Source organism: Gracilinanus agilis, chromosome 5, assembly GCF_016433145.1.
Source record: "Gracilinanus agilis isolate LMUSP501 chromosome 5, AgileGrace, whole genome shotgun sequence".
NCBI classification, from domain to species: Eukaryota; Metazoa; Chordata; class Mammalia; order Didelphimorphia; family Didelphidae; genus Gracilinanus; species Gracilinanus agilis.
This window is the reverse complement of record NC_058134.1, coordinates 14,240,026-14,253,192: the sequence shown is the minus strand read 5'-3', so window position 1 is coordinate 14,253,192 and position 13,167 is coordinate 14,240,026. Positions and strand designations below refer to the sequence as shown.

Here is a 13,167-nt window from a genome sequence, read left to right as displayed (position 1 = left end):
CTAATATTTGTTACAATGCAAAGCTTGGTGACTTTTCAGAATCCTTTTTTACCTGTTATCTCATTTTTTAGGAAGTGAGCAACATGTTTGCATAAGAACATAAGCCAATACAGGACTTCTCTAGAGGAAGTGTAGTATGAGTCCAGGAGCAGAATTCCCTACAGGGCCAGGGAGTTAATTGGAACAAAGACACATTTTCAAATTCTTGGATATTGGAATTGGGCCTTGCCCTTAGAAAGTTATACTAATGCAGGTGGTTGATTTTTAAGAGTGAAGAGAATGGAGGTTTAGGCTCCTTAGACCCTCAGGAGCACAAACCACAGCTGTGGAATCCATTATAATTACTTCAGGTAGCAAAAAGCCACTGGAAGGTAAGAAATATACTCTTTTTGTGAGTTCAGATTTGATAGTACAACCTAAGCACTCTCAAATTTGCAGATACTTAATCTCCTGGAATATTGGAAGTTAAGAGAAACTAACAAAACAATTTGAGTCAAATGGAAATCACAGACTCTCAAAGGGGTTACAAGTCCTGGCCTCCTGCATACTGACAAATGAGACAGTCAGCTGTTAGCAATTACAAGAAATAGTAAGGCAAAGAAAGCATCTTTATTAAGGAAGTGAACACTTCAAAATGTGAAAAAGTACAGATGGATAAGAGCCTAGAAATGAAAAAGGACCCTTATGGGGTCAGAGTCTCTTGGGTTTGTATTGAAAACCGGCATAGGCAGCATAAAGAGACTCCAGAAGAGCATTGTTGGGGAAAGGCATTTGAATTATGATATTATAGCGTTAACTTCAAAACAGCTAATGAAAAAGCTGGTAACTTTGTCCCTGTCCACCTGGGACAACTGAGGAGCAAGGGTGATGCCCTGGAGCTTCCTAAGACAGCTTTCTGCTTGGCTGAGATGCTTTCTTAAATATGTAGCAGCATATTTGAATTCTCTTTACATGGGACTGATATTGTTCAATACTCTTCAGGATGTTGATCTGGACCACAATCATCCCTTTCCCCCACAATTTTACTTAAATTTGCAAAGCTAAAATGTTTGGACTAACTAACAAGCTGTGGTCAAACTGAACATTTATGTAAAGTTATTCTGAGAAAATCTGAACATGTTCGGTAAGTGTTTTGTGGTTTGATAAAGCTATAATGGCTGCTATGGTTTATTGACAAAATCAGGTAGAATTATTTGTATCAAATATATCCCCAAATAAGCTTAGAAATAATATTTAAGATACTGACAATTAAAAGAAGGTCTAGTGAATAAAGACTAATTGTCTTTCAGTGCCTCAGTTTTACACACACACACACACACACACACACACACACACACACACACACACACACACACACACAGTATTTTAAAACTATTAAAGGATAGAATTAAATGGATTCCTTTCCATTAGACTCTATGTCAGCCCTTGTCCCTGAATCCATTGGCCCCTAGCCCTCGATTGGCCTTTCAGGCTGATCCACTCTGCAGTGCCTCTTGCTGCAAAGCCACCATCAGATTCAGCTTTGCCCAGGCAGGTGGTGACTGTGACCCTGGCATGGGCAGTCTTTGAAACAAGGATGAACATCTTTAACTGGCACAACATAACCTTCTTGATTCAAGTTTTGTGTCAGTTTCTTTTTAGATGAGAATGTAAAGAGTATATCTTCTATGAAAAGAGACTTGTGTGTTGGCAGTCCAAATCTTACAGGCGGGTAAAATGAATTCAGGACTGCTCAAAAGACTAAAAACTCACTACATTTGTACCTGAGGAAGTTTATTAAGGGATTAGGGCATGTTCACTCTCCAAGGTGCAGTTGGGCTCATGCACAGTAACTGGAACCAAGAAGTAGCATCTCCCAGCATCCCAAGGCATTGCCATAGTGGCCCCTAGATCTGCTGGTACAATCATTTCCCATCCTGGCTACCTCAGTTCCCTCTCCCCTTTGGAGTGATTAGGACATTACCCCTTGTTAGAGTGTGACAGTGGAAAGTTAAGTAGATCAGGAGTTAAGGTATTGCTCTAGAAAGACAGTGCCAAGTGATTGTTAGCAACATGGTTGTTTAAATTGATCTGAAATGTTAAGTCCTATGCTACCATTTCAGCATACAAAAATCTGAATCAAATTAAGCTAAACCATCACCTAAAATCACAAAAGACCAAGCAACTCTTAGTTAGCAAATGAGCATTGAAGCTCACTGTGAGGAGGGCGCTTGTTCTTACTTTGAAAAATAACTGAATTATTCTCAAATAAATTGTTCAGGGATGAATGAGAAGTTGCCACTGACCATCTCCTGTATCTTGGTAATCTTATGGCTGTTGTCTTCTGGTTCTCTTCCTACCCCATAATTCCTTCAGTGTTTTCTCTTTCTCCCACAGCACTTACACAGGGATATTTCCTCAGAGTTCTGTCCCTTTGCCTTCCTCTTTCTGTTCTCTCTGTCCTTAATGATTCCATCTATTCTCATGACTTCGACCAGCCTTAAGTTTTTTGTCTCAAAATACCTCAGCTCTCTTAAAAATTATTGAAAAAGAGCTTTTGCTTCTATAGTTAATTATAGCTATCAATATTAACACATTAGAAATTTAAATGTCTTGGTATCACTGTTAAAATAGTTTGGATTTCACAAGCTCCCTGGACCACACTTTGAGAACTTCTGACTTAAGACTACCAGTTCTTTAACTCTCTCCTAAATCAGAAGCTTTAGCCTCTCAGCCTCTCTTTTTTTACCTTTTTCCATATATCCAATTGCCTTGCTGGACATATCTGCCTAGATTTCTGTTATCAATCACCTCAAACTCAACAGATCCAAAATTATTTTAGCATTTCCCCAGAACCTGTCCCATCTCTTTATATCCCTTTTTATTCTCATGAAAAACCATTCTCTTGGTCTTGTAGGTTCAAAACCCTAGTTATCTTTGGTTATTTTCTTCTACTTCAGCCTTCCTCCCATCTAGTCAGTAGACAAATCCTGGCAATTCTCTCTCCCTAGTGATTCTTCTCGAATATCCTAACTCTTTATTCATCCTCCCATTATCCTTGTTCACCCTCTCAATTCACTTTCTTTCCTTCATTATTGCAATGGCCTCACACCTGGTGTCCCCAGTTCTGATCTTTACCCTATAGCACCCTGGACATGCTGCTTACTACCCATCTCATTGTGCTAAGGCACAGATCTGCTCGGGTGACTTTCTTTCTGGGAAAACCTTCAAGGCTTCTTCCTCACTGTGCAGGATGTTATATAGAGAGGGGTGAGGACCTGTGGGGGCCATAATAAGCAAATAGATTTACTGCAGATTGAAAAAATGTCTTTTACTTGCACATGCTATGGTTTTTTTCAAATGAATGTATGTGCTATGTTGTAGCTAATGGAATACAAATTAATTTTAAAATTAGGGAACTCGGGGCAGCTGGGTAGCTCAGTGGAGTGAGAGTCAGGCCTAGAGACAGGAGGTCCTAGGTTCAAACCCGGCCTCAGCCACTTCCCAGCTGTGTGACCCTGGGCAAGTCACTTGACCCCCATTGCCCACCCTTACCAATCTTCCACCTATGAGACAATACACCAAAGTACAAGGGTTTAAAAAAATAAAAAAAAAAATTAGGAAACTCTTGGAGCAACTTACTTTATGATTATATATTTTCTTTATTATTAACAATATAACTCCTATCCAGGGGTTAGAGGTTTTTTAAAAAAAAACCTTTATTCTCAAAAAGGGTGGAAACTTGAGATTAGATTCTGTAGCCTGGCATTCAAGGCCTTTTGCAATGTAGTTCCCACTTACCTTTCCATCTTTGTCTCCTATAACCTTTGTTCAAGATTTATTATTGATCCCTCCACTTTTGTCTTCTGTTCTTTTGCTCATACCATTCCTTTCAAAGGAAGGTATTCTTCACCTGCTCCACCTTACATACTTTCAAATCCCAGGTGAAATATCACATTTTTATTTAAAATGTTCCTTTTTATTGTGAATTTAACAATAATCAGCAAATACAAGCATTCAGTTAGAGAACAAGAAAGAAGACAGCTGAATGGGTTTCTGTTGTAAACAATTTAAATATATTCATATAGACTTAAAGTAACATGATGGTAACATAACTAGCCTATTTGTATCCCCTTTTGTTCTTCTTTTCATTTTCTTTGGTGGAGTTGGAAAAAAATTTGTTAATGCCCCTTTTTTCCTATCTCTTACTATCCACTAACCCATCATCTCCCATTTCCCCAAATAAGTTGAACCTCTCTATTATAATAAACTTGTAGAATCAAGGAAAATATATCAACACTTTGGCCATGGTGAAAAATGTGTCTTATATATGTATTCTGCCTCTCTGCTGACACTCATTCCTTGGAGGTCAGGCTGGGTCACTGCTGTGAATCAGGGTTCTAAGATCTCCAGAGTCATTTTTCTTCAGATTATCTTGATGGTCATTCCTTCAGTTATTGTCTGGGGCTGCTTATTCCACTTGTATCAAGTCACACAAGTCAAACCAGTCTTTCCATGTTTGAGTCCATCAAATTCATGATTTCTCTTGATGCAAAAAGACAAAAGTCAGCAAGTATTTTGAAGTGCTTTCGTTGTGCCCTTCATATGCCACAATTTATTCCACAGGAAGCCTTTCTCAACCCCTCTTAAGTTTAGTGCCTGCCTTTGCTGTTCTCTATTTACCTTGTCAATAGCTGGTTTGTACTTCAGTTCCTTGTTGTCTCCCCCATGCATCTGTGAGATCCTTGAAGGCCAACTGTCTTTTGTCTCTATTTGTATCCTCAAGTTCTTAACACAGGGTCCAGCACACAGTAGGTGCTTAATAAATGTGTTGATTGACTGACTGACTCTTCAGCTATTCCTCAACTGATGGAACTATGTTTCCAGTTAGAAGTACCGTTAGATCAATTTCTTTTCCCTTTTCATTATCAAGACTGCTGCTGCTTTTCCCTGAAGAAATATGTTTTTCACATTTCTCCTCAACAAATTTTTATGAAATGCCTCCTTTGGTGGGGGTGGCAGAGCCAAGATAGTAGATTAGAGGCAACCCAGTCAAAGTCTCTCAAGATTCCCCTACAAACAACTTCAAAATAATACCCCAAATCAAACTGTGGAGTGGCAGAGTCAACAAAAGGTCAGAGTGAGACATTTTTCTAAGTTGAGAAAACTTAAGAGGTAGACAGGAGAAATTTTGTGACGCCAGGATGGAGGACTATCTGGAGCCTGTACACAGCAGCAGCAACAGCAGCCATAGTCTCTTTGAGAGCTCTCAGCCCACAGATGGTAAGGGAGTCAGGCAAGTAACCAAGGAGAGATTACAGGGGACCCTTTGCTGGCACTGGACACAGCTGGCACTGATTGGCAATTATAAGGTTTTGGGTCACAGTTCTAGGGCTGAGAAGAGCAGTGGTGGTGGGTCATGAAGGAGCAGGGGCTCTGGTCACAGTGCCAAGGCAAAGAGAATTTTAGTGCTTATGGCTTCAGGGGACCAGGACTTTTCCTGGGTAGAACTAGAGTACAGACAGGAAAGCAATGACCACACCTCTCCCTGCATCACACCACCTTGAAAGCACTGAAAACTTACAGACTCCACCCTGCACCCCAGATCTAGCTCTGAAAACAGCATCATGAAAAAGCCTGAAGCTTAGTGCAGTGCCTCCTCACCCTTAATTTTGTGCAGAGCACAATTTTGATGTAAAGTCCAATGTCAAGAAATAGGCTGGGAAAATGAGCAACAACAACAGAATTCAGCCATAAATAGCTACTACAGTGTCAGGGAAGACCAAGACTTAAATTTAGAAGAAGATTACAATGTAAAAACAGTTACAAAGACTTACAGTAATCAGACCCAAGCTCAACGAGAATTCCTAAAAGAATTCAAGAGATAAGAACAATTGGAAAAGAAATGAAAATGATACAAGGAAATGATGAAAAGAGGATTAATAGCTTGGTAAAAGAGATACAAAAAATTCCATAAAGAACTTTCTTAAAAAGCAGAATGGCCAAATGGAACTGGAGGTACAAAAATTCCCCAGAGAAAAGCACTTCTTTAAAAAACAGAACTATCAGGAGCAGCTGAGTGGCTCATTGAATTGAGAACCAGGCTTAGAGATGGGAGGTCCTAGGTTCAAATCTAGCCTCAGATGCTTTCCAGCTGTGTGATCCTGGGCAAGTCACTAACTCTATTGGTTCTAAGGCAGAAGAGCAGTAAGGGGTAGGCAATGGGTATGTAAGGGTTTATAAAAAAAAAAAAAAGCAACAACAACAGAACTGTCCAACTGGAAAAAGAGATACAAAATCTCACTGAAGAAAATAATTTCTTAAAAACTAGATTTGGACAACTCAAAGCTAATGAGACCTAAAAAAATGAAAAAAATAAAAGAAAAATGTAAAATAACTCATTGGAAAAACAACTGACCTAGAAAATAGATCAAGGAAAGATAATTTGAGAATTACTGGACTATCTGAAAAGCAATGGTCAAAGAAAGAGCCTAGACATCACATTTTAAGAAATTATCAAATTTCCTTGATATCTTAGATTCATATGTAAAGCAACAATGCAAAGAATCTACTGATCATGTCCTCATGGTATGAAAACTACCAGGAATATTTTAGCCAAATTTCAGAGCTCCCAGGTCAAAGAGAAAATACTTCAAACAGCTAGAATGAGACAATTCAAATATTATGGAGCCACAGTCAGAATAACATAAAATTTAGTGGCGTCCAGGTCAAAAGAGCAGAGGTCTTGGAATATGATATTCTGGAAAGTGATGGAGCCAGGTTTGCAACCAAGAATAACCTACCCAGCAAAATTGAGTATAATTCTTTAGGGCAAAAAAATGAATCTTTAATGAAATAGAGGATTTTTCAAGCAGTCCTGATGATGAAAAGACAAAAGCCAAATAGAAAATTTCATATTCAAATACAAGACTCAAGAGAAGCATAAAAAGGTAAACATGAAAGATAAGAGTCTCAATAAAAAACTGTTTACATTCCTGTATAGGAAGATGATACATGTATGTTATTATTTTAGGGTAGTGAAAAGGAGTCTATACAGACAGAGAACATGGGTGTAAGTCAATTGTGTTGGAATGATCTCCAAAAAAATTGATGGACGAAAAAGAGAGATGCATTGAGAGAAGAGGGAAAGAAGTGGGAGAAGGGGGAAATTTTTCTCACATAAAAGAGACACATTTTGGAGGAAAAAATTGGGGAGGGAGCAGTGCTTGAACCTCATTCTCATTGGAATTGGTTCAAAGAAGGAAGAATACATATACACCCTCAGTTGAATATAGAAATCATTCTTACCTATTCGGAGGTAGGAGGGAAAGGGGGATAAAGGAAAAGGTTGGTTGAAGGAAGGGAGTGGTAAGAAGCAAAACAGGCTTTTGAGGAGGGATGATTTAAAAAAGAGAAAGATAAAAGAAGAAAAAGAAGAAAATAGGATAGAGGGAAATACATAGTAATCATAACCGTGAAAATGAACGGGATGAACTCACCCATAAAATGGAAGCAGATGGCAGAATGGATTGGAAAACAGAATCCAACAATATGTTGTTTATAAGAGAGGTGCTTGAAACAGAAAGACTCACAATTAAAATAAAGGGCTAGAACAGAATCTAATATGCTTCCGCTAAATTTTTAGAAGCCAGGGGTAGCTATCATGATCTCTCAGACAAAGCAAAAGACTTATGTAACAGGGAAAATCAGGGAAACTACATTTTGCCAAAAGGTACCATAGACAATAAAGTAATATAAAAAAATTTACAAGCTTTTTTTCTGATAAAGGCCTCATTTCTCAAATATATACCAAATAGAGAACTGATACAAATTTATAAAAATAGGGGCCATTCTGCAATTGATAAAACCACAAACAGGCAGTTTTCAGAAGAAGAAATCAAAAATATTTATACTCAGAAAAAAAATGTTCCAAATCACTACTGATTAGAGAAATTAAAACAACTCTGAGGTACCAACTCACACCTATCAGAAATGACAAATGCTGGAGGTGATGAGAGAGAAATAAGTACACTAATGAATTGTTGGTGGAGTAATGAACTAATCCAACCATTCTGAAGCACAATTTGGAACTAAGCCTAAAGGGCTATATAAAACTCTGCATACCCTTTGAGGCAACAATATCATTGCTAGGTCCCTATTCCAGAGATCAAAGGAAAAGGAAAAAGACTTAAATGTACAAAAATATCCATAGCAACTCTTTTTGTGGTGGCAAAGAATTAGAAATTGAGGTGATGCCCACTTAATGGGGAATGGCTGAATGAGTTGTGGCATATGTTTGTGATGGAATACTTTTGTGCTATAGAAATGACGTGTGGGCATGATTTCAGAAAAACATGGCAAGACATATATGTAGATGTAAAGTGAAATGAGAAGAACCAGGAGATCATTGTGGACAGAAACAGCAATGTTGTATTGATGAGCAACTGTGAAGGACTTGGCTACTTTGATCAACACAGTGATCCAAGATAATTCCAAAGGATTCATGAGGAAAAAATGCTTTCCACCTCCAAAGAGAGAAGTGGTTAACTCTGAGTATAAATTGAAGTATGATTTTATTGCTTTTTAAAGAAACGTGGCTTAACTTGGAAATGTTTTCCATGATATCATATGCATAATTGATATCCTGTTGCTTATGGGTGGAGGAAGATGGGAGAGAGGGAGAGAATTTGGAACTCAAAATTTAAAAAGAATTTTTAAAATAAATAATAAATGAATATTTTAAAGCATTGCCATTTTTAAAAAATTAAGTGCCTTCTTTGTGCCCCTCAACTTTAATTCCCATGTACATGTCTTATTTAGTTAAGTAACTATTCCTATAGAAAAACATTAATTCTCGAATTTCTACTTATAACTTAGCTTTATTTTGTGAGTTTAATAAGAATGCTTCTCTTTTTTCTGATCCTTATGTCTATATAGATGACTATAGTCAACAGTTAAGGTATTGGGTAACACCAATGCCCATGTCTCATTAACTTTTGTCAAACTGAACATTTTCACCTCTCTGCTCATTTTCAAGTTAATCATTCACAACTTATATTTTGTACAAATAAATATAATTTGGGATAATTTTGAAATAATAACTCATCTTAGGTGCCTTGAAGAAACTTTATTTGACTTGGCATTCTTTTTAACCAAACTAACATAATTGCTTTTTAAGAAATCCCTGAAAGATTTTTTTTCCTGAAAGATATTGAAATTTATCTAGGCAGTCTGGTTTGTGTGATGGGGAGAGAATGCAAAGATTTAACTCCATTTTAAGTGATGTCATTTAAAGTTACTCTTGTTTCCATAATGTAGTCTTGAGCTTAATTAATCTCATTTCCATTTCTTTTCCCTGTTATATTTTACTATTGACTAGATTCATGATGTTTGGATAGTTTCCTATTATAACCTAGTGATTGCCGTTTTAGGGGTGAGAGGGTCTATGCCCCTTTCCTAATATTAGCAGCCAGCTCTGGCCATTGCCTGACATATGTTATAGTGGTCAGTGTAGAGTGAAGTGGAAAGAGCCCTGAAGTAGGCACTACTCCGTACATTCAAGTAGATGTTGTCAGCTTTACTCCTCATGGAGTGGCTGCAGGGCTGCCATCTTCACCAGGGTTCGCCTCCTCCCTTTTGGGAGGCAGCTAGATGGCTCCCAGAATGGGTGAGTCCGCTTGGAAGGTGATGCAATGAAATCCTTGCTGGGAAATGTGGCTGAGGGAGCTGGTGGGGTCCCTGACATAGTAAGGCTGTAGAGCCAGGATTGGCCATTTTGGTTGGAGAACAAGCAAAATGGATTGATGTCAAGACAGTTTTAAAGAAGGGCACCTAACACACCTTGGGTGCAGAAGAAAGCACTTGGCAGAGGGATGGGGAGGGGGGTGTCAGAGGACAGAGGAGAGGCATTACTATTACCTTGAAGCGATTGAGGAAAAGTCTGCAGAGTGAATGGAACTTGAACTTGGAGAAGTCAGCTGTCCAAACTGTTCATTCTCAGACCTGTCTATAGACAAGCTTCACTGATCAGGAGATCTTTTGTAATTATTCTGTTGAACCTCCTTGACAGTCTTCTTTGTGTTCACAGTAATTATTAAATAGGTAACAGGCCCTCCAAATAGGGTTTGCCTTTTTTTCTCAAAGTGTTTAATTTATATACAGGCTATAAATATGAAGTTTCTCCAGGATATAAGAACATTTGAGAAGTGGGGCAACAATAACTAGCCTTAAGCACCATTTGTTTGTAAGAATGAATGATAATAGTGACCCTCTCTAGGGAGGCAGCCTAGAAAACCTGAGAAAGGGCTGAGGGAGAGGTCAAGTACTTCTGTGCACATGAGTCTGACTGTCATTTCCCAACTGGATAACACTAGACAAGTCCCTTACCCTCTCTGGGCCCCAATGAAGTGACCTCCAAGGTCCCCTTCATTTAGAACTTTGATTTTCTCACCTGTGGCTCTCTTTTATCAGCCAGGGCATGAAGGCGCGTTTTCTAAAGCGTGGAGGTGTATGTGTTGGCAGTTTGCTTCTAAATGTTTAGTGCAGTACAGGTTCAGAGCATCTGGAATTCCTCTTGGCTTTTAAAAAGAATTCTCTTCCATGTTCAATGTGAATTTATATTCTGAGTGTGTCTAAAAACTGTGAGAGTGCGACGCTGTGTTCGAGCTCCGTGACCCCATTGTGGTTGATGGTCCTAAGTCTGCCTCATATATCATCCTTCAGACATCCAGTTTTTGTTTGGGCTCTTTTGTTTTTTCTCGTTCTGCATTTTTGTCTTGTTTGTCTGCAGCCATCATTTTGTCTTATCATCTTCACTTCTAGAGCAAGATGACAACAGTAATGATTCTGCTGACCCGGGCGTCTTGGTCATACCTGAGCTTAGTGTCACAAAGGTGGCCGGAGAGAGACCCGGGAATGGGGAAAAAGGCAAAGCCCTAGGAGACAGTGATGCCCAGCATTTGCAGGGTGTACAGGAAACAGCCACAGACTCTAGAACTGAGAGCAAAGGCTTACCAGAGCTCAGGAGGCAAAAATCTGTGAGGAGAATGATGGAGGATGGAGTGACCCCGGCCGGCCGAGGGCCGCTTTAGCAGAGCTCTTTCTAACTGCCCTCCAAGGTACCCGCCCGGTGGCGAGGGCACTGCTGCATGTTGGAGAGGATTGGCACAGGCACAGACATGTTGCATGTCATTCACTAAAAATCAAAATAAAATGCATGGATTAGACCCAGCACCTTTCCCACGAATCTTGATGGTACTTGGAATGGTCAGACCTACTTATATATTGTTAGGAAAAACATGGGCAGAAAATGATCAGGAACTGATTGTTTTCTGCTGTCTGTTTTCAAGAATATTATCAATCACCATTGATACGAAGGCTGTCTGTTTCAAATTTTGACATATAATTTTAAAGTACTTCTTTAGGTATTTTTAGGGTCTACTTCATTAATGGAGGGAAATTAAAAAAAAATTATCACTGATGTTTATCATCCAGACCATATTTGAAATACCCAACTAGTGACATAGTGAACCCAACTGGGAAAGGAGACTTTCCCATTTTTTCAGTCTTTACCTGAAGTATTGCTAAAAATGTAAGAATGGAGATTGGCTATTTCAAAGCTTTGATCATTATAGTACATGCAATAGCAGGGTTTTTGCCCCTACTTTTTCCTCATGATATTTTTCTAATCTTTCCTAATCTTTTGCATGAATTATAGGAGATATCTTTCCCAAAACACCATGGAGTGTGATAATAGCATGCCTTTTTTTGCTTTTGTGTTAAATACAGCCTTAATTGCTATCATTTAAATCACACAGAAGCATTTCCACAATTTAGTGGAATAGTGCTTGTTTTGATTCATTCTTTGAAATTTGCTCTGTGATAGTCTGTTGCTTTATGGATTTTTACTAAAAAATCATTCAAATCTAAATTGATTTTTAAAAACTAATCACCCCATGTGAATTATTGAATGCTAATGGATTTTTTTATTGTTGTTTCTTTGTTTAGGTAATACAGATTTAACAGGTCAAGAGGAGCTCATGGAAATATCTGAAGTTGATGAAGGGTTTTATTCCAGGGCTGCATCCAGTACCAGCCAGTCTGCCTTATCAAACAACCACACTACCAGCAAGACCAGTTTAGGAAAGAATCCACGAAGGTCTGGAGGAAACAGAAGTGGAGGAAAAGAGAAGGAAGCCTCCGGCGAATCGGGCAGAGAGCACTCCGCTCGCAAACAAAATCCAAGAGCCCTGAGTGAGAACCTCGAGCTGCTGTCCCTGAAGAGGCTCACTCTGACCACCAGCCAATCTCTGCCCAAGCCTGGCAGCCACAGCCTGGCCAGGACTGCCACCACCGTCTTCAGCAAGTCTTTCGAACAAGTCAGTGGCGGCACCGTCCCCCACACGCCGGGCCCTGCGGGGGCTGGAGGGGCAGGAACGGATGCCAATAGGTTTTCTGCTTGTAGTCTGCAAGAGGAAAAGCTGATTTACATCTCGGAAAGAACTGAGCCACCAGGTGCAGTTAAGCACCCTCCTGGTCCGCAGAGACCTCCCAGCATCAGCATCACCCTGTCCACTGATTAGCGCCTCAGACGTTCCCCCGTAGCCAGTGCATTCGGAGGTTTCCTTCCCTTTTCTTTTGTGTCCTTCACCTGAGTTTTGGACAAGACGAATGGCTTATATTGTGGAATCATCTGGAATGGCAGCGATGTCTGGATCGCAATGAGTTCAAGTGATCTTTGGCTCTTCCTCGGCTGGGCCCCTTCTCCCCCGTTCCCCTTTTTGGGGCCCCCAAGGAAGGTAGGGTGCAGTTCTGGTGGGCCGCTGATCCCTCCGGCCACACCACGGGAGAGGTGAACTTTCTGTTAGTTGTAGAGGGACAACGTCCGCCGATGTTAGCGTTGTCAGGAAGGCGAGGCGGTAGTGAGACCTCGGGACCAGAGTGGGACAGAAGCCTGGGCGCCAGCGGAGGGGATGAGGCTATGGGCCACAGGACCGGATCGGCCTGTTGGGTGGCCCCTGCTTCCTGGTGCTCCCTGCTGCGGCCTGAGCGGAGGAGGAGGAGCGCCGATTGTGCTAGTTAATGGGGAGGAAAAGCTCTGGAAACCCCACATCATTCCAGCCAAGAAGGAAACGAGGGCCTGGAGGAGGCCAGAGAGCCTCACGGCAAGGCATTTCTATGCAAATAATG

General features: G+C 40.1%; 1 protein-coding gene across 1 annotated transcript in view; it reads left to right on the top strand.

Annotated features, from left to right (window-relative positions):
* FAM126A (family with sequence similarity 126 member A) overlaps positions 1 to 12,568 on the top strand; it is a 61,026-nt gene extending 48,458 nt beyond the window's left edge. The window contains exon 11 of the mRNA XM_044678855.1: positions 11,986 to 12,568. Coding sequence (XP_044534790.1) covers positions 11,986 to 12,560 — 575 coding nt within the window. The 3' untranslated portion in view covers positions 12,561 to 12,568. The remainder of the gene's footprint in view (positions 1 to 11,985) is intronic.
* Positions 12,569 to 13,167: the final 599 nt, after the last annotated feature.